Source organism: Amblyraja radiata, chromosome 1 (genome assembly GCF_010909765.2).
Source record: "Amblyraja radiata isolate CabotCenter1 chromosome 1, sAmbRad1.1.pri, whole genome shotgun sequence".
NCBI classification, from domain to species: domain Eukaryota; kingdom Metazoa; phylum Chordata; class Chondrichthyes; order Rajiformes; family Rajidae; genus Amblyraja; species Amblyraja radiata.
Genome location: NC_045956.1, coordinates 120,181,247 through 120,203,728, shown reverse-complemented (window position 1 = coordinate 120,203,728; position 22,482 = coordinate 120,181,247). Strand labels below are relative to the sequence as shown.

Genomic DNA, 22,482 nt, shown 5'->3' with positions numbered 1-22,482 from the left:
CATCTTAGTACATACACGTATGAATAACTTACATCGATTACAAGCGCTCCCATGTTTAGGAGTTAGGAGTAATGTCACTACGTTGAGATTAGACAGAAGCCTGATCGCGCTAGCACAGGTTGGGTCTGGTGGGCACGGCTGGAGTCGGGGCGGGACAAGGCTAGGCTGGCGGGAGGGCGACCGCTAGCTGAGCCCGGGCAACGGCTGGGCTGTGCTGGCCTGGGGCGGGGCGGGGCTGAGCTGCGGGGTCGGGGCTGGGCGGCCACTTGCTGTGAGCCCAGGCAGAGAGTCTTCCTCCCGCCCCAACCCACCGCTAAAGATGAGCGGAGCGGCGCGCGTTTGCAGCGCTTACTCCAACGCGGAGGAGCTGATGGCAAGTTTCAGGTGTCCGAGGAAGACGGACGACTTGGGAAAGGTTTACTGCTGCGGGTTCTCCGATCTCAAGTACTGCTGCGATGAGGCGGGCAACTATTTCCCTTACCCGCATGGCTACATGTGGTCGCTGAGGTAAGTCCAGCGAATGGGGGAACCGCGGGGGGGGAGTGAGGAAACGAATAAGGAGGAAAGATAGATGCATGTCCACCTAGATAGATGGGATGACTATGAGATGGAAAGCGTGCTAACTTCAGAGCAGTAATACAGCCTGGGGCTGCCCGGCACGACGTTTTCTGAAGATATACACAAAATGCTGGAGTAACTCAGCGGGACAGGCAGCATCTCTCGAGAGAAGGAATGGGGGAACATTTCGGGCCGAGTCCCTTCTTCAGACTGGGGATCTAGGGATTTCGGATTTGTTTTGGTCATCGGCAAACGTGGGAGGGACGCCTGTAAATCTGACCACTATAAATTGCTCCTAGAGTTGGAGGGCGTAGAGTTGATGTGAATGAGGGTTACTCTCGTTTCCAGCTTTCTTCCCCTTTATACTATCTGTCTGACAAGGCTCCCGTCCTGAAAAGCCGAAGTCCATTCCCTCCACATATGTTGAGACGAGGAACTGCAGATGCTGGTGTACTGTTAATGTCCACACAGGAAGACAGTTTATTATGGCACAAGTATACGCAGCGACCAGGCTTCGGATCCCACGGCTGTGAAATGAATGAGCTGCAGATGTATTTTGTAATTTGGGATTGAGCCCCACGGTTCGACCCCACCCCAGATAACGCGGTGCTCAGTCAATACTGCACCGTGGACCAGACTCAGACTTTGTGCTGGAGAACTCTGGCGCGTCCTGAAGCCACGGTTTTCTGATCCAACTGGGTCAGTACTCAGTAGGTCAGCCTGAATGACGACCGGTCTGATGAAGGAATACACTGGCATTATACCCGAACTCTATCAGCCTGTCCCTTTGTAGGGTACGTCGAACAATCCCTTTTCCAGGCGTTTACTGCCCCTATCCCCAAACCAAATACTTTAACCCAGTCTGAGGACAGGTCCGGTTCCAATCATGGTCCACCATTGTCCGCCAGAGAAGCTTGGCCGGCTGTGTCCCTCCAGCAGTATGTTTTTCTTTACTCGATTTCAGCATCTGCAGTCTCTTGTGCATCTAGGATAAAATCAGTTAGAGTCAGTGATACCATTACACTGTTGTACGTGTCCCAAAGGAATCAAAAGGGCTTAAATAATTGGTTGGATGGGGCAACGACTTGAGCAGTGAGGTTAAGAGTTACACAGGAAGATATCTTCAAATCACAATTCTTTTGTTAAACAATTGGATTGCCATTGATAAATAAGTGAATTTCTCCGTGAAACCTTCCTCCATTCTAATATTAGTGCCCCCCCCCCAACACCAATCACTAATCTTTAAGGACCAATTATAAAACCTGGGTTTTATACGAGTGGTTTAATAATGCAACATTTTATCCAAATTCAATGTTAGAGACGCCGGCTCCCCTTTTTTCCCTGGAGCCAATTCTCCCACATTCTAATCAACTCTCCTTAGGCTCTAAACCCCACCCATCTGGGCCAATTTACAGTGACCTACCAACCAGCATATCTTTGGGATGTGGGACAAAGCTGGAGCACCCAGAGGAAGCCGAGCTAATCACAGGGAAAATATGCAAACTCCACACAGTGGGCTGAATTGAACCCAGTATTCATAATTATTGTGTGAAAAGTTCTTTTGTTTTCATTCTTAAGTTTGGGGTCATTTCAAGCAATTCTCACAGTTTGGGCTAGGTTTACCTTTAGAGCAAATGTTATGATTTTCCCTGATTCATTGCAGGTTGTATTACCATATAACCATATAACAGCACGGAAACAGGCCATCTCGGCCCCATCTGTGCCAAACACTTATTTTCCCCTAGTCCCATCTACCTGCACTCAGACCATAACCCTCCATTCCTTTCCCAACCATATACCTATCCAATTTATTTTTAAATGATAAAATCGAACCTGCCTCCACCACTTCCACTGGAAGCTCATTCCACACAGCTACCACTCTCCGAGTAAAGAAGTTCCCCCTCATGTTACCCCTAAACTTCTGTCCCTTAATTCTGAAGTCATGTCCTCTTGTTTGAATCTTCCCTACTCTCAATGGGAAAAGCTTATCCACGTCAACTCTGTCTATCCCTCTTATCATTTTAAAGACCTCTATCAAGTCCCCCCTTAACCTTCTGCGCTCCAAAGAATAATGACGTGACTTGTTCAACCTTTCTCTGTAACTTAGTTGCTGAAACCCAGGCAACATTCTAGTAAATCTCCTCTGTACTCTCTCTATTGTGTTGACATCCTTCCTACAATTGGGTGACCAAAATTGTACACCATACTCCAGAATTGATCTCACCAATGCCTTGGACAATTTTAACATTACATCCCAACTTCTATACTCAATGCTCTGATTTATAAAGGCTAGCACACCAAAAGCTTTCTTTACCACCCTATCTACATTACTAAAATCCATATAGACAACATCCACTGCTTTACCCTCATCAATTTCCCTAGTAACCTCTTCAAAAAATTCAAGAAGATTAGTCAAACATGACCTTCCAGGCACAAATCCATGTTGTCTGTTCCTAATCAGACCCTGTTTATCCAGATGCTTATATATATTATCTCTAAGTATCCTTTCAATTAATTTGCCCACCACTGAAGTCAAACTAACAGGTCTATAATTGCTAGGTTACTCTTAGAACCCTTTTTAAACAATGGAACAACATGCGCAGTACGCCAATCCTCCGGCACTATTCCCGTTTCTAATGACATTTGAAATATTTCTGTCATAGCCCCTGCTATTTCTACACTAACTTCCCTCAATGTCCTAGGGAATATTCTGTCAGGACCTGGAGACTTATCCACTTTTATATTTTTCAAAAGTGTCAGTACTTCTTCTGTATTATTCCCATTTTCAGGCCAATGGACAAGAGGAAAGAAGCTCGTTTCTTGCACTCACAGCTTCTTTTCCAACAACATGAATATACAATGTATGAAGTCAATGCCGACATTATGTATTTTAAATCTGCAGCTGAAACAGAATTTTTCTTTCTAACATTAAATGATAAGGCTTCTTTAATTTCTTCTGCATTCTCCCACACTTTCTTGCTCTTGTTCTTTTTCTATCCATTTGTAAGTCTAGCAAAACACAAGCAGCTACATTTCTGAAACATATAACCAATAATTTATGTTCATTGATATATCCCTGCTTCTGCTTCCATCATGGCCTTCATTTTACTATCTTCTATACTATTACTAAAACTCTCATCTTGACCACTTCCGTCTGCGTTGTTTTTAAATTCGCGTAAAGACAGTACCATATATCGCTAGGATTTCCCCGCCACCTTACTCACCATGCTCCTCTGCTCCAAGCGCACCAAGTTTTGTTCCGATTGGTGGAATATTAGAAAAGTTATGAAGGTTTTAAAAATCGTGAGATCAGCAGATTGGTCTTCTCGCCTGTCAATCACCATGAAGGTAACACCCCTTCTGGGGGTGAGGAGAATAAAGCCCCCACCCCCCCACCGACCCCTGTCTGAAGCAGACCCCTCCCCGGCTACAGAACACTCCTGCCAGCCCCCACCTGAAGCCTCCCCAACCCCAGCTGCAGGACTAGCCCAAGAATCCACTCAGCCCACAATGCCCATACTAGCCCTCTGGAAACCAGTCCTTTTGGCCCCCAACACCCATACTAGCCCTCAAGAAAGCCCTCCTCCACTGGCCACCGCCTGAAGCTGTTCCACTCCCCCCTAACCCACTGGCCCCGACAGCCCTCGCCTGAAGTTGACCCCCTCCCCCGGCTGCAGAACGCAACAAGAGGCACAACAAGAAAGAATGGACTGAATAAATCTCCTCTTTAACTTTTAAATTGTTTTTATATTTTAAGAGTTATTCTCATTTTAAGCTTTAATTAATCCCTTTTCTACTTGCCGCACCCACAGTTGCTGCCTTACAGCTCATGCTTGAATTAATTGCATGCACATACTTACTTACTTTTCTCATTTAATGTTCAGGTTACCACAAATCAATTTGTCAAACAGCTTAAAAGAAAAGTTCTGCTTGAGTTTAGCTATTTCCCAATACTTGGGGAATTTTTTAACATGTTTCACAATAAACGTCTTGGGAGCTGTGCTTCAACAAATACCCAGGTGAGTAAATACTTGAAAGAAAAACCAAAGCAATGCGTATTTAACAGGCTAACAAGCAGGCTAATTTACTGTTTTTAACCTGTAAACGATTCATTTGTTACCCATTGAGACAAAAAAAAAAGAGCACCCTCTGCTGTAAAATTGCAGTCTCATACATGTTGGATCCCTGTGAAGGCTTGGGGTATTTCTTGGTAAAGTGGTCTCTTGAAACTGGAAATTACTTATAGATGCAAAAGGCTGGGGTGGAAGATTGCAACCTTCACGTGGTCCGCCCTGTTTCGATGAATGCAATCAACCCGGCGTGCACAATCAAATAGAACAAGTTGGCCTACAACTTTAGGCTGTGCGCACCATACGCACGAAGATGAAGATGCAAAAGGCTGTAGTTGGGGGAACCAAGTCAGAAATGCTGCAGGACAATTATAAGCCGTCTCAAATGAGCAAGATGAACAGCTCATTTGGGCTTGTTTGCCGTATTGATTAAACATAAATTAAGGACTTAATTAAATTCGCCTGGTCCTAACTTCCTCCTTGCAGGTTCATCATACTGTGAAGTCAATTTAACAATTAGAAGCATGCCCACCCCCACCAAGTATAATTTCATAGGAATTCACATGAGAAATGACAGTCCACCATGTCTTTATCTGGTATGTTGCTTGCTCACGATCTTTCTATTAAAATCTCATCATACAAGGGAGGGCCAAATTCTCTTTAATGCTTTCTTCATTAACTAAGCTGTGTTTATCCTTCACAAATTCCAATTGATATGAGATATTTGTGTCATTATTCTTTTATTGAAAATTGACCACCCCAAATTGTCGATTTCAACTCCCAGCTAATGTAGATTAATCCCTAAAATTCAAGTTCCTGATCCATATTTTTAAATCTTTCTACGGTCTATGTAAGCATTATTAGTTATATTTTTCACCCACACTTTCATCTGAATATTGACAGCTACTTGCCACTGAATCCAAATGTTACATCGTTAGAAGCTATTTTGTATCTTTAGAGGCCAGATTTTTAATCGCCAAATGAGTTCATCAATTGAGTTAAATGCATCAATTACATACATTCCTGTTTGTATCAATGTATCTTTTTCCTATTTAAAATATTCTTTGAAGCTGGAGCCAATATACTTGTTGGAAATGGAAATGATATTTTGTGTATATTTGTGACTGGAAACCCAATTCAGCATCAAATTCAATATAGCACAAACGAAGGTGCTTCTATGACATTTGTTTAAATATCTTATAATCCACAGTTCTAAATATCAATTAGTTAGCAGTAAATAGCAATTCATTTAAATACAGTGGTTTTAATTACATTTAAATACAAATCCGGGTTACAGTTGGGCAATCCAAACCAATTAGTTAATTTTCCAGCTATAACTGCAACCATATCAATTTGTTTCCATCAAATACAATCAAAATACTCAGCGGCCCAGGCGGCACCCGCAGAGGGAACGGACCAGGAGCCGCCATGGGCCAGGGGTCCCCCTATCCCCCCCCCCCCCCCAACAGGAAGGAACTGCAGATGCAGCCGTCTCCGCAAAACGCCAAATGATTCCAGAAATGCCGAGGCGAGAGGGTGAGAGAGAGGGAGTGAGAGAGCGAGAAAGATCCAAAGGACGGATTCGGATCCCAACTACGCCTCGCTGGGACCTCGCCAGAAGTTTCAAACCTACGGCCCCCTCCAGTTCGAGCCACGTGGACCAAGATACCACGTTGTAAACAACCACGTTCGCTACTTTGACTGGGAGTTCACGTTACGCCAGCGGTTTACAGCTGTTTGATATCCGCTTCAGGAAGGAGCGGGTGATCCACGAGTTGAGCGTCCAGGGGGTGAACTCCGTTTACGGCGGAGAGACGCCAGGTCTGATGCGGGCCAAGTTCTTAGACAGTCATTATGGAAATGGGAAAAGTTCCAATGAGCTGGTGAAGGACGTGAACTGCCCTTACAGCACCACTTTCCTCCACACACATGGAGACTGGAAACCAAAGATCCTATAGCGGAGCAAGATAGTCCACTCGACAAAAAAGCCGTAGTAGGGTCATGGGTAATCTTCAGCACCATTTCCGTAACCAGCTTCCGTCTCCGCTCTAGTAACTTTGCTTTGGTCATGGCTTCTTCATGCACAAATCATCTTTTTGTTTCTCAGATGCAGGTGATCATTTTGATATTCCTGCCTAGTCTTCCTTATTAACTTTGAACATCTATATAATTAAAAGTCTCATCTTGACCACTTCCTGTCTGCACTGTATATTGATTTTAGAAAAAATGCTATCTTATATGGCTGTGATTTTTGGCCATCTTACTCACAGTCCTCCGCTGCGCAGGCCCTGAGGATTTTTCCGAACGATGAAAAATAAAAGAGTTATGAGTGTTTGAAACACCTTGAGATCCTCTCTCCTGTCAATCACTGCGATGAAGGTAACGCCCCTTCCGGGGGGGGGGGGGGGGGGGGGGGGGGGGGGGCATGGGAGGCAGGACTATAAAACCCTGGATGCCTGAACATGACTCAGTCTCTCTGCAAGATCGCGAGGGAGATTCATCTCATTCTGCGGTGAATCAACTGAACTGTAAGTCTACAATGTACTTGAATAAATGATTTGTTAGCCCTTAATGAAAATGAAATGAGTTGTTTGGCCTGCCCTGTGGTTTGAACTGCAATGGCAATGGAAATGAAATGAAAATGCAATGAGCTGTTCGGCCTGCCCAGTGCTTGAAACTGCAATGGCAATGGACGTGAAATGAAAATACAATGAGCTGTTCGGCCTGCCCTGTGCTTGAAACTGCAATGGCAATGGAAATGAAATGAAATGAAAATGCAATGAGCTGTTTGGCCTGCCCTGTGCTTGAAATTGAAATGAAATGTAATGAGTTGTTTGGTCTGCCTGAAACCACTAATTTCGGCCCACAAGGCTCCTATTAGCCGATAAACCAGTCCCTTTTGCCCAAAATGCCCGTATTAGCCCAGGAGGAGCATTTTGGCCCAAAAGATCCGTTCCAGGCCAGGAAAAGTCCAGAAATAGTGCCTTTCACTGAGATTTCACAGATTTTTTTTTAAATCCCTTCGGCCCATCAGGCATGTACTAGCCCAGGAGGAGTCCCTTCGGCCCATCAGTAAGTATTCCCTCTGCAAGTATTAAACATCACTCCAGTATTTTTCTTCCTCCCTTCATTGGCTCCATGTGAGATCCAGGCCAGGATCATTGCTGTGATCTGCAGAAAAAGATGAAAAATGTCTAAAATTGATTTTCCACCCTCTCCCCTTCTCTCTCACAGTCTCCCACCTGTTTTGGGCAGAATTTCTGGCAGTTTATGAGCTGCCAGCCCACCAGGCCTGAGTGACTGAGCTGCCAGCCCAAGAATCCATTCAGACCACAATGTCCATAATAGCCCTCTGGAAACCAGTCCCTTCGACCCACAACACACATACTAGCGCTCCAGAAAGCCCCTCCCCCCCCCCCCCCACTGTGAACAGGGGACCCAACGGGACCCGTTTACTCTAGTACAAAATATTGCCATTAGGAAGGAGCTCCAGAAAATCCTGCACCCACTCCAGCCATCCCGTCCCCCACCCCCCTCCGACACAGAGCAATCGCCGGCCCCCTTTTTTTTTTGTTAAACATCTATTTCCTTCGGGTTTTTTTAAAAATTTCCCCTTTACCATTTCCAAACTTTTTCGATAGCTGCCATGACCCGTTTGATGTCATCCTTCGCCCTGCACCTGATCTCGTCCCGCACCGATCTGCCGTACATGCTGTGTGTGTGTTTGCTTGGCGGAGTCTAAGGGGAGAAGCGCCGGCACCAAGAGCGAGCGAACGCGCGGACAGATGGACGAAAGCAATGACCATAGAGCAGAATGGGTGACATTTCGGGTCGAGACCCTTCTTCAGACTGACAGTCAAGGGAATGGGAAACAGGAGATATAGGCATATCTTCCATTCGTTTGTCCTTAATACCGTTTATATCTCTATATGATTGGTTGACCTGGAGATGAGATTTTGACCCCATATTTTCTCCAATGGTTTAACCTACTCCCAATTCTGTAACATCGTCTAGTTCCTCTCCAGGACCTCGATCCACATGTTAAACAATGTTAGACTCAACTGTTCAAATGTTCTGCTGCTATCTTCCAATGCTCCCAAATCTTTGGTTCATCTAAATTCTACTCTGCCTTCAATCGTGTGGAGCAAAAATATATATCAAGACTTCATTCGCTCAAATTTAATAAAAACATTTGATTGCTAATTTAAATGCTTATATAATATTTAATATTTAATGATACTTTAGTTTTACTAATGTTGTTCAGATTGTGCCAACAATTGTAATTTATTATGGTATGTTCAATAATTCTGAATGAAAAAACAACTAAATCTAATGTCTAGATAGAAACATTTACAGTTGCAATACCTTTACAAAGATAAATATATTTCAAATTTATCACCAAGCCATCTGATCTATTAATATATTAATAAAGCAGAATGAATGTAAAAAGAACATTAAATTAACTGCCATACTTTCAGTTTACCAATTCAGCACTATAAAAAACTTTAGATTAGATTAGATTCCTTTATTGTCATTCAGACCTTTCGGTCTGAACGAAATTTCGTTTCCCTGCAGTCATACATATAATAAAAAATGACCAAAAAAACACAATCAACACAAATTTAACATCCACCACAGTGAGTTCAGCAAACACCTCCTCACTGTGGTGGAAGGCAAAATCTTAAAGTCTCTGCCTCTTCCCTCTTCGTTCTCCCTCTGCGCCGAGGCGATCCAGGCTCCAGATGTTGTGACCCCACTATATTGGTATTAATGCTGTCGACTTCCAGTTTGTATATGGATAAAGAATGGAGGAGCAAAGTTAATAATGATTACATTGGATAAAATCCTACTATTTAAAAAACTTTTGAATGATTAAATTAGTTTTCAATTGACTAAGTTAATTTTTCAGTAATTTCATGAACCATTTTTTCTGTAATCTTAGGCAATAGACAATAGGTGCAGTAGGCCATTTGGCTCTTCGAGCCAGCACTGCCACTCAGTGTGATCATGGCTGATCATCCCCAATCAGTAACCCATTCCTGCCTTGTCCCCATATCCCCTGACTCCGTTATTTTTAAGAGCCCTATCTAGCTCTCTCTTGAAAGCATCCAGAGGACCTGCCTTCACCGCCCTCTGAGGCAGAGAATTCCACAGACTCACCACTCTGTGAGAAAAAGTGTTTCCTCCTCTCCGTTCTAAATGGCTTACTCCTTATTCTTAAACTGTGGCCCCTGGTTCTGGACTCCCCCAACATCGGGAACATGTTTCCTGCCTCTAGCGTGTCCAAGCCCTTAACAATCTTATATGTTGCAATGAGATCCCCTCTCATCCTTCTAAACTCCAGAGTGTACAAGCCCAGCTGCTCCATTCTCTCAGCATATGACAGTCCCGGGAATTAACCATGTAAACCTATGCTGCACTCCCTCAATAGCAAGAATGTCCTTCCTCAAATTAGTGGACCAAAACTGCACAATACTCCAGGTGTGGTCTCACTAGGGCCCTATACAATGTACAATGTACAATCTTAATGTGGAATTTCATAAAATACTTTCTTAAAACAGAACTAACTCATATTGATTAGAAATTCACCATCATCATTCACCATTCAAACTGGCCTGAAGGAATTCCAGTAGATTGGTGAGGCAAGGGGTTTAGATCCAATTGATATCTAGAAAATGCACATGTTGATTCACACCACTGAGTTCTGGTTGAATCAAAAGAGAGGATTCTATTAAATGAAACTATTTGATGTATTTTAATCCTTCTTTTGTTTAGTATAGGTGCGATGGTGGGATTAGGAGTTGCTGCCCTTCTTCTGCTGGTATTTGTCATTAGTGCTTTTGCGATGTGCTGTTTATTTCTCTACAATAAACCACAAAGATTAGATTCTGGCCTCAAGCTTCAAAGCCTCACAACATCTCCATCACACAAGCGTAAGTCTAATTCATAAATTATTGGATTTCCTCAGATGTAGGCATGTTTCTATGCTGTCTGCTCTAAGGTGTAAAATGCTGAGATATTCAAGAGTGTAGTCACTATCCTTCCCGACCACCTTTTTGTTCTGTGAATCATCTTGATGCAAAAGTATGCAGTGATTTGGTAAATGTGATATTAGGAATTTCTTCAAGCAGTATTTAAGAAATATTTAATGATACTTTAGTTTTACTAATGGTGTTCAGATTGTGCCAACAATTGACATTTGTTATGGCTTGTTCTTTTTTTAAACATTAAACCCAATCACATATTCACCTTTGTGATTGGCATCAGATTTAGGTTTATTATTGTCATGTGTACTGAGGTACAGTGAAAAGCTTTGTTTTGCAAGTGATCCAAAAAAAAATCAGATGTACCATACGTAAATACTATCAAGTCAAACTAAGGTACAATATATTGCGCAAAGTTGAAGATAGAGTGCAGAATATATTCACAGCATTGAAGCACATCAGTTTCATAGACAAAGTCCAATGTCGTCAATGGGGTAGAGGTGAATTGGACGGTACCCTAGGTTATGGAAGGACCATTCAACAGTCTGATATCAGAAGGGAAGAAGTTGTCCATGTTTCTTTCAGCCCACCTGTCCTTTCTGACCAAGATGCACCATCTAAGATTGTTCCATTTGCCTGCCTTTAACCTATATTCCTCTGAACCTTTCCTGTCCCTGCACCTACCCAAGTGTTTTCTAAATGCTGTTACAGTATCTACCTCAACCACCTTCTCTGGTAGCTGATTCCAGATACCCACCACCCTCTTAGTGAAAAATATGCCCCTAGTTTCCTATTAAATTGTGCCCCAACATCTTTTAAAAAACTCAAACAGATTCATAAGACACAATCTCCCATGTACAAAACTATGATTACTATTCTTGTCTATCCACATACATATATATATTATCCTCAGAATCCTCTCCACTACGTTACATACCACAGATGTTAGACTCACTGGCCTATCGTTCTCTGGCTTTTCCTGGCAGCCATTGTGCAATAGAAGTATAACATTAGCCACTGTCCAGTCATTTGGCACCTCATCTGTGTCTAACAATAATTCATGTATCTCAGCAAGGGCTCTCGTGATTTCTTATCTAGCTTCCAACATCATCGGATATATCTGATCAAGCCCGGGAGATTTATCTATCTTTATATGCCTTGGGATGTCCAGCTCCTCCTTGACTGTAAGACGGACTGTCCTCAAGACATCTCCATTAACTGTCCCAAGTTCCCTTACCTTGATGTTTTTGCACATGGTGAAAAACAGGAGAAATACTTATTGAAAACCTTGCCCATCTCCTGTAGTTCCAAAAAAAGAAGTGTTGGCTTCTGAGGGGGCCTTTTCTCACTCTCTCTCTATCTCTCTCTCACTCACACACCCTCTCTCTCTCTCTCTCTCTCTCTCTCTCCCTCTCTCTCACTCACTCACTCTCCCTCTCTCTCTCACTGTCTCACCCTCCCCTCTCCCCCTCTCCCCTCTCCCCCTCTCCCCCTCTCCCCCTCTCCCCCTCTCCCCCTCCTCCCCCTCTCCCCCTCTCCCCTCTCCCCCTCTCCCCCTCTCCCCCTCTCCCCCCCTCCCCCTCTCCCCCTCTCCCCCTCTCCCCCTCTCCCCCTCTCCCCCTCTCCCCCTCTCCCCCTCTCCCCCTCTCCCCCTCTCCCTCTCTCTCCTCCTCCCTTCTTCAAACTGATGTCGGAGTGGGCGGTACAGAGGGTGTAGTCCAGTGGTTCTTAACCTGGGGGTCGTGACCGCCATGGGGGTCGTTTGGGGTTTTTCCGGGGGTCATGAAGGGGTTGTAAATAACATCAATAGGAGTCAAGCCAGATCTAAAAGGACCTTTAAAGTTCTCTTAAGAGCTTTAAGGACATTCGGAAACCGAAATGGACGGAGGACATTGGATAAAACCGTGATCCTTGTATTTTTGTTTATTAATCAATATTATTATCTGTATATTCATACCTAACTATATATGTAACAACTAATACTTATTAAATATCTATATTACCACTAAAATTATTAACATTAACATTTTTCATAAAAATTTAATACTGTATATGATTGATAACAATGATTAATAATTAATAGTCTTCGATTAACATAGAAATGAATTACATACTTATATTATATAGGAAGATATGCAATTTAACGGTTTTTCTCTTTATTTTTCTATTTAAAATTAAATTTATAGATTTAGCGAAAAAATTAATATGATATGTAGAGAATAATAACGTTGTGAATTTTTGCTGTTTTTGAACTTTTCTGCAGGGTTATGTGCTTATGTATGTATACATATGGGTATATATATATATATATATATATATATATATATATATATATATATGTGTATATTGTGTGTGTGTATGTATGGGTATGTAAATAAGTTTGTTACTCCCAAAGAAGTTATTTGAATGTTAGAAATAATCTTTTTTTTTCTTCTTCGGGCACGGAGCTGGAAATTTTTTTTTTTACAAAGGCTACGGAAGTCTTTAGAATTCTAGCCACGTTAGTGTGGCTATCACTAACTACACTAATTGTAGATGTAGTTCTTTTTCTTTCACCCTATACTAACCAACTATCACTTTTTTCACTTTAAATATGTTTATAACTTAATGTTTGAATGGAAAAATAAGACTGATACAAGGAGATGTGTTCGGAAGAGCGATGTATATGATTTTAAATTCATCTATTTGAGGTTCGGAAGCAGGGTCAGGTTCTATGTGTTGTACCTTCTGCTCGGTTATAGACCACCTTAGAAACAATATGCAAGATATTAATATGACAAGAGGGGGTCAGGGAATAACATTTTGTAGTTGGAATGTCAAGGGAATCAATGAACCAATTAAGAGAGGTAAAGTGTTGGCACATCTAAATTTAATCAAAACAGATATAATATTTCTTCAAGAAACACACCTTAAAAAGGAATCTCAACATAGACTTAAAGCTAGGTGGATCGCTGAATCATATAATTCCTCCTTTTCCCATAAATCCAGAGGAGTTGCAATACTAATTCGTAAAGGAATACCTTTTAAGAACTCTTCAACAATAGTGGATATTGATGGTAGATATATTATATTAGTTGGAGAGTTAAATGGAGAAAAAGTGATTCTTCTTAATGTTTAGGGGCCTAATTTTGATAACCCCAAGTTTTTTAATAAAACATTTAATAAAATTCCTGAATTTACACAATATAAATTAATAATTGGAGGAGACTTCAATTGTACATTAGATCCATACTTAGATAGATCATCAAGGCAAAAAAAAGTAAAATCTCAATCAAGTGTATTTCTAAATTCATTTATTAATACCACTAATATTAAGGATGTCTGGAGAATAGAAAACCCAACTGGACGGGAATATTCATTTTACTCTCCAGTACACAAAACATACTCAAGAATAGATTATTTTTTAGTTGACTCTACGTTTATCCCATTTATTTATAATTCAAAATACCATAACATTATAATCTCAGATCACGCACCTGTAACATTCATGATTAAATTAAATGGAATGTCCGAGAAACAAGCATATTGGAGATTTAACCCACAAATTTTGAACGAAAGATCATGCCAGGAATATATTATTAAACAGATTCAAATATTTTTTGAGGTAAATGACAACCCTGACACACCTACTTCTCTTATGTGGGAAACGTTTAAAGCGTATGTTCGAGGTACATTAATCTCTGCTCAAGCATTTTATAATAAAGAGAACAGGATTAAGCAACAAACATTGGAAAGTGAAATCAAGCAACTAGATATAGAAAATGCGAGAATGCCATCTACTTTAAAACATAATAAAATTGCTGTATTGAAATATAAATTAAATAAAATGTATTCAGAACAAGTAATAAAACTTTATCAAAAAACCAAACAATTACATTTTGAATTTGGAGACAAACCACAAAAATTATTAGCACGTCAGTTACGAAAAATGGAAGGGGAAAAAACAATTCATAAAATTAGAACAGAGACAGGAGAATTATTAAAAATGCCCAAGGACATAAATGATAGATTTCTCCAATACTATCATAACCTTTATTCAACTAAAACCGTAGCACAATCAGAAGGAATAGCAGATTTTTTAATAAAATGTAATTTAAAAGGTTTAGATTCAAACGATAGAGAATTATTAGAAAGGGAGATTACGATAAAGGATATTGAGGAGTCTATTGGCTCTTTAAAAAATGGTAAAGCAGTAGGACCAGATGGTTTAGGTTCCGAATTTTATAAAAAAATTTATGATTTGCTTAGCCCACATTTACAAAGACTGTATGAGTATATATATACTCAACAGAAACTTCCAGACACTTTAAATGAATCAATAATAACACTTATTCCTAAAGCTGATAAAGATCTGGAAGACCCGGGATCATACAGAGCAATTGCACTTTTAAATACAGATCAGAAAATTTTAACTAAAATACTAGCGCATAGATTAAGTACAGTGATGAATAAATTAATACACCCTGACCAAACAGGCTTTATTCAGAAACGGTACTCATATTATAATCTAAGAAGATTATTTAATATTATATATTCCAAGAGAATTATTAATGAAGATCTAGCAATAATTTCACTTGACGCTGAAAAAGCATTTGATCAGGTCGAATGGCCTTACTTATTTTCGGTGATGGAAAATATGCAGCTAGGGGAGAAATTCTGTACATGGATAAAACTGTTATATACAAATCCCACGGCTAGAATATTTACAAACCAAAGGTTGTCATCTAAATTTAGCCTATCTAGAGGTTGTAGACAAGGATGCCCATTATCTCCATTATTATTTGCGCTTGCTATTGAGCCACTGGCAGAAAGAGTAAGGGGGCATCCGGAAATACATGGGTATAACACAAAGGACACAGTGAATAAAATTTCTCTATACGCAGATGATGTATTAATTTACATTACAAAACCAGAAATTAGTATTCCAAACTTATTAAAGTTAATAACCCAATTTGGTTCACTTTCAGGATACAGAATAAATTGGAATAAAAGTGAAATTATGCCAATAAGGGAACATAACAAACAGATAATACAACAATTTCCATTTAAAATAGTAAATGAAAAATTTAAATATCTAGGTATTTATGTAACTAAGATATATACATCATTATTTAAAGCAAATTTTCCCCCATTACTGAACAAACTACATAAGAATATTCAATACTGGAAAACACTTCCTATCTCAATGGTAGGCAAAATCAATGCCATAAAAATGATTTTTTTACCGCAAATATTATACCTTTTTCAGACAATTCCGATATATTTGGCAAAAAACTTTTTTTTAAATTGGACTCTATTGTTAATGATTTTATCTGGGATTATAAGAATCATAGGATAAACAAAAGACACTTGTGTAAATCAAAAATAAATGGAGGCTTGGTTTTACCCAATTTTTTGTTTTATTTCTGGGCAGTTAACATTAAAAATATGAATTTCTGGTTGGAAGAAATAGATCATCAACCAGACTGGTTAAAAATGGAAAAGGAAGATTGTTTACCTTTTGATATCGGGTCGATATTATTTGCTACGTCTAAATTAAACAAAAAAATTTATAGGGAAAACCCTATAATATTTAGTGCTATACGAATTTGGAAACAATTAAAAAAGACATTAAAATTAGATAATTTATCACTTTTTCTTCCAATTGTGAATAATCCTTTGTTTAAGCCTTCATGGTTGGACGGGGGTTTTACACAATGGAAGAATTATGGAATTAAAAATATGGGACAACTTTACAAGGAAGGCACTTTTCTGACATTTCAGGAGTTGCAACAGACTTATGGACTTCGAGGAAATGATTATTTCAGATATCTTCAATTTAGAGATTATGTAAAATCGAACTCCCAAAATTTTCGAATTAGAAATTCAGAAATTCTTGATGAATGTTGGAACAAACATCCTAACACAGAAAAATTAATATCTTATATATATAATATCTTATTAGACAGTGACATTCCTTCGACGGACTTACACAGACAAACATGGGAAAAAGAATTAAATCAAGTAATAACGAAAGATACTTGGGAAGAAAGTTTGCAACACATACATCAGTGTTCACTAAATGCCAGACATTCTCTAATACAATTTAAAGTAATACATAGGTTACATTATTCAAAAACAAAACTACATAACATTTTTCAACATATCTCACCTATATGTGATAAATGTCAACATTTAGAAGCTACATTATCTCATATGTTTGCAAACTGTATAAAAATTAAAAAATTCTGGGTAAATATTTTTAGTATAATATCTAAAGTAACCAGCACACAATTGGACCCAGATCCAAAATTAATAATACTCGGAATATTAGAATTAAATCAAACACTTAGAACAACACAAAGAAACTTTATTGATTATAGTTTAATAACAGGAAAAAAATTAATTCTAAAATTTTGGAAAGGCCCTACGGCCCCCACAATCAAAATGTGGATTATAGAAATGACGGAGACCTTAAACGTGGAAAGAATCAGATTTTCCCTGTTGGACAAACAGGAATTATTCGTTGGAACATGGTCTCCTTTTATTGATTATTTAAAGGGTCAGAATGGTTCAGCACAGGAACCTGACTAGCACGCGGGCTAAAGAATGGATGAAATACTATACTCTGAAATGTACGAATATATCTCGAATGAAGTCTTTTTTATTTTAATAAATTTTTCCATTCTTCTTTAACTATCTTTTTCCTTTTTTTCTTTTTTTTTTCTTTTTGTTTTTGTTTTTCTTCTTTTTCTTTTATTTCTTTACTTCATCTATCTCTTTAGTTCTATCTAGTTTAAAAAAAAAAGGCAAAAAGTATTGGAGACAATGTAATAATAATTGACAATATTATCAATTCAAAAATGTAAGTGTAATGATGTAAATAGGTTATGTACCTATGTACCTATGTACCTATCTCCAATAAAAAAATATTTTAAAAAAAAAAAAAAAAAAAAAAAAAATAACATCAATTTGTCGAGCCCATTTTTAGGAACCTAACAAAGGTATATACCACACACAGTATTTTGTTCGCGCATTCGCGTATATCAGGCACTTGCCGTCAGGGTGAGCAAGGTAGGCACTGCCTACCCTGACTAAAATTATAAAATGATAATTAATAAATATGAATAGTAAAGGCATGGGAGAATTATGCCTATCTATGAGATCGATCTCTTCGGTAGGCATGATTCTCCATGCCTTTGATCCGCAGCACTTGTAACACGCAAAAGTCTGCAGCCCACGTGCCGTCGACGCTGCTTCAAGCCGTCAATGACAAGCGGGGCAGAATGCAGCTGAAATTCTGTCTTTGCAATACTGCGCACGCTCAGCAGCCTTCTGCGCATGCGCATGCGCAGCGCAAGCTTCTTGGCGAGTTTTTCAAATATGGATTGCCATTATCTTAAGTGTATCTTAGGAAACAAAGAGAGAAGAATGCAGTTTGTGTACCGATAACATGGTAAATACATTTCTTGGTGCTATATGTTTTTAAATACCGTATTTCCCGTGGTGGGGGAGGGGGGGAGAGTTACTTTCACAGAGTATGGAGAGTCCGGCCCGGGGTAAAGTTGCGGGGAGGGCAGGAGTGTTGTGAAGGAGGGGGTCGGGATCATGACACTTGCGACGCTCCTTGCACAGAGCCACCACATTGAGGCCAGGGGGGGAGAAGTAGCTTGGGTGGCTGTGAGCAGCCGCAGGGCCGGACAGTGGAACCAGCCGCCACCTCAGCGCCTTCTGCTGGCCCCCGCTCACCTCAGGCAGTGCTCTCCGTCTGAAAACCTCTCTCCTGCTGCCCACTGGCCTCACTCATGTCAGCCACTTCCCACAAATCCTTAAATTCCCATAGCCCGATCAATGGACCTATTGAGGTTACTGGGCTGTCGGAATTTAAGGATTTGCGGGAAGCGGCTGACATGAGTGAAGTCGGCGTGCGGCAGGTGAGAGATGTTCAGACGGAGAGCGCTGCCAGAGGTGAGCGGGCCGGGAGAAGGTGCTGAAGTGGTGGCCAGTTCTGCTGTCGGGTCCCGGCGGCCGCTCGCAGCCACCCGAGCTGCTTCTATCCCCGGCTGCAATGCGGTGGCTCCGCGCCCGGAGCGCTACAACAGCGGTGAGTGAGTGAGTTACTGGCATGATCCCCGACACCCACCTTCTTAACACTCCTGCTCTCCCCACAACATTACCCCTGGTCAGACTCACCACACGCTGTGAAAGGAGCTCTCCTTCAATTGGTCACTTGAACTAGTATTGTCATTCAATAAGATGACAACTTGTGCTCCAGCAGAGTCAGACCCCGTGCTGTCTGCATGGTGGAGGTTGTGGGCCTGGTGCTGAGCCTGGATCTCTGATGAGGTGACGGCTCTGGCCCGCTGGTGACCGGTGGAGAGGCGAGGGTCGGCGGAGTCGCTGGTGGTGGCCCTTGGGGGGCTGGAGTAGAGACACGGGCAGTAGCATCGGTGGCTTTCTGAAGACGGTGAAGGTCGGCGACAGTGGCTGCGGTGGCCCCGCCCGGGTAGGTGGTGGGAGTCGGCGGCTGCGGTTGTTTCAGTGGTCCGGGCCTGGGTGTGACAGTGGATGTGTGAGTGGGTGTGTGTGGGCGTTTGTGAGTGGGCGTGTGTGAGTGGGCGTGTGTGAGTGGGTGGGTGTGTGAGTGGGTGAGTAAGTGTGTGTCTGAGTGTGTGTGTTAGTGGGAGGGTGAATTTTGGAAATGCAGTAAAACCATTAGATCTGTTGAACATTAACAGAGTATAGACTTGGTGACCTGTTTCCAACTGTTTGTGTTAGCTTAAGAATACTATTAACAATTCCAGCAACAGTAGCTTCTGCAGAGAGGTCATTTAGCAAACTCAAGCTGATTAAGAATTATTTAAGGTCTACAATGTCTCAGGAACGTCTTGTGGATTTGGCCAGGCTAAGTATTCAAAGTCAAAGTCAATTTTATTTGTCACATGCACCTGAAGGTGCAGTGAAATGAATTTGCCAGCAGCGATGCACTTAAAAAGAACACACAATGCACAATAGAATTTAACACAAATATCCACCATAGCATTCTTCACTGTGGTGGAAGGCAACAAGGTTCAGCAGTCCTCCTCCTTTAAAAAGCCAGGGAAGAGCTCCTTCGTGAAGATGCGCAGCTCAAGAGTGATTTCATGGAACAAGAGCTCACCACTTTTTGGCTGAAAGTGAAGGACTGTCCTGTTCTTTCGAAGAGGGCCCTGACCCTATTGGTCCAGTCCCCCTCAACTTATCACTGTGAGACTGGATTCTCAGCCATGGTAACTCTGAAAACGAAGGTACGCAATAGGCTTGTGATCGACGCTGACATGAGGTGCTGTCTGTCGAGCATTCTTCCTCGTTTTGATCGCCTGATGGCTGTAAAGCAATTTCAGTCATCCCATTGACTGAGCATTGGCAGACATGTTTTAATAGTTTTTTTCTCCAATTTTTGTTTCGGGTGTCACGGTACTGACCAAGAATGTCTGAAGGGGTCGTGGAGCCAAAAAGGTTAAGAACCACTGATGTAGTCTGAGACAGTAAGACTGGTGTAAGACCTGGGCCTCCTCCATTGTCAGAGTGAGGCCAGCGCAAATTGGAGGAACACCACCTCATATTTTGCTTGGGTAGCTTATACCCCAGTGGTATGAATATTGAATAACTTCAAATAGCTCTTACTTTCCCTCTCTCTCCATCCCCTCCCCTTTCCCAGTTCTCCTACTAGTCTTACTGTCTCCGACTACATTCTATCTCTGTCACGCCCACTCCCCTGACATCAGTCTGAAGAAGGGTCCTGAACTGAAACGTCACCCATTCCTTCTCTCCAGAGATGCTGCCAGTCACCCTGAGTTACTCCAGTATTTTGTGTCTTCCTTCCGTTAATGTACTTTGGATTCTCCTTAACGTTATATTCCATTGCTATTTTCTCTCCTTTATATTCCAGTGCTATTTCCTCTATTTTATATTCCAGTGCTAGCTGCTCATGACTAATGGGATTCCTACCACAAAGGCTCCGCCTGTCTTCATCTTGCCAGGCCTCAGAGCTAGGCCCGACACAACAGACTTGACTGCAGCTGCTACTTTCCCCTCACCTGTCATCTCCTTCAACAATATCAAAGGGGCATACCTGTTCCCAGATGGTTCCTGGACTCCTGCCTACTCCCTTTCCTGGTGGTGACCCATCTACTTTCTTCCCCTAGCCTAGGCATGACCACTTCATTGTAACTCCTATCTATGACATTCCCAGACTCCTGAATGATCCTGAAGTCATCCAGCTGCTGTTCTAGTTCCCTAACACGATCTGTAAGGAGATGCAGCTGGATGTACCTCCCACATGTGTAGTCCTCAGGGACACTGGAAAACTCCTTGACTTCCCACATCCAACAAGTGGAACATACTACTGCCCTAACTGTCATCACTACTGCACTAGACCAAATGAAGATTTAGAAAAGAAAGGAAAAAAAGCATAGACTGTACCTTATTCTGTTGTCACTGTCTACGCTAAAGCTTCTTTACTAAGATGCACTTAACCTCCACATTGCCACTCCCAAAATGCTACTCCACTAGTGCCTGCCTTCCATTTTATACACCTACATGGAGCAGTCACTCCAGGATGCTAACTGTTTTCTGCTCAAAACTGACGTTGGCTTCAGTTTCTAAACTAAATGGAAGGTGAATGGAGTACCAACCCTTGATGTCCTTGAAGTTACCACTTGCATAGTTGCATGGAAAATAATGTAACCAATGCACTTGTTCATCTAAAACATTCCTGGTATACTGAAACAATCAGGTGATGGTCTTTTCCTACCTATAAAATATAGTGCTACACAATTTTATTTCTTAAAATATTAATCTGCCGTCTCAGCATAACTGGCAGGTGCATTAAACCATTTCTGCTGATTTTTTTTCAGCTTAAAGTTCTTTTATCCAGATTTGATAGTAATGCTGGAGTTAAATTATTTTGCACATCTGATTTTCTAATATGAAAAAGAAATGAAAGCATCTGTGAACTTATCCTGTTTATATTAACAATTTGATGCATGGATTCAATGCATCTGCATACTGTGTGCTATATAATTGGCTTCTCTTTCATGTTGTTAATTAAAAGGAATCATTGCAAACCTTGTTGTCTTTGCAGGGACAAACAAACATGGAATTTTGGAAACAACACTGCTGCCATCAGCGGCAGCTGCCCCGTCACTGATCACAAATAAAATTACTGAAGAGAAACTGTTAGCAACAGTAGTAGAGACTGATATTGCAGCAACAAAACTCTCATCAGTTTGTACAAGTAAAATAGGCAGGTACTAAATTTAAAAACAAATGTTAATTCCACTTAATTAACGGAAAATATACCATAATCTATATTCTATATACAAAAATGATAAATGTGGCAAGTATATGAAATGTGTGCAGCTCTAACAACAAAAGCATAATCTTTTAAACATATGTGGTGTATGAGATATAGTGTATTCTATGTTTTGTGACAAGCTTACAAATAAAATTATTTTCCCAGTGTATAGACCGAGGGAAATAAAATATATCAGCACCCATTGAACAAAAGATTTTTTATTTCAGAGTGATAAGAGTGGAACTGCTCAAAATCATTCATTTTGATAAGAACATTCTAGGTCGATTTTTTTGATTCTGCAGAAATTTCAGTCATAACTGAAAACGTTTTAATATAAAGACAAAAATTAAAAGGAAACAAATTCAAAGCTGTACAACAAATATTATATAGATTTACATAGTACATATGGAACAGAAAGAGGCCATTTGGTCCAATCATACCATGCTCCCACTCCTGCTCCACATAAGCCTCTACATCATTTTTCCTCATCTGAATCATAACCATTCCTTCAGTTTTCTAGTTCAGCCTTCTCTTAAATATATATGCTATTGTT

At 40.8% G+C, this 22,482-nt stretch overlaps 1 protein-coding gene across 1 annotated transcript; it reads left to right on the top strand.

Moving 5' to 3' along the window:
* Positions 1–287: 287 nt before the first annotated feature.
* Positions 288–22,127, top strand: shisal2b (shisa like 2B). The gene is made up of 3 exons (XM_033029913.1): positions 288–507; positions 10,404–10,561; positions 21,717–22,127. The coding sequence occupies exons 1-3, from the start codon at positions 320–322 to the stop codon at positions 21,887–21,889; spliced, it is 519 nt and encodes a 172-aa protein (XP_032885804.1). The 5' UTR covers positions 288–319; the 3' UTR covers positions 21,890–22,127.
* The last annotated feature ends 355 nt before the right edge of the window (positions 22,128–22,482 follow it).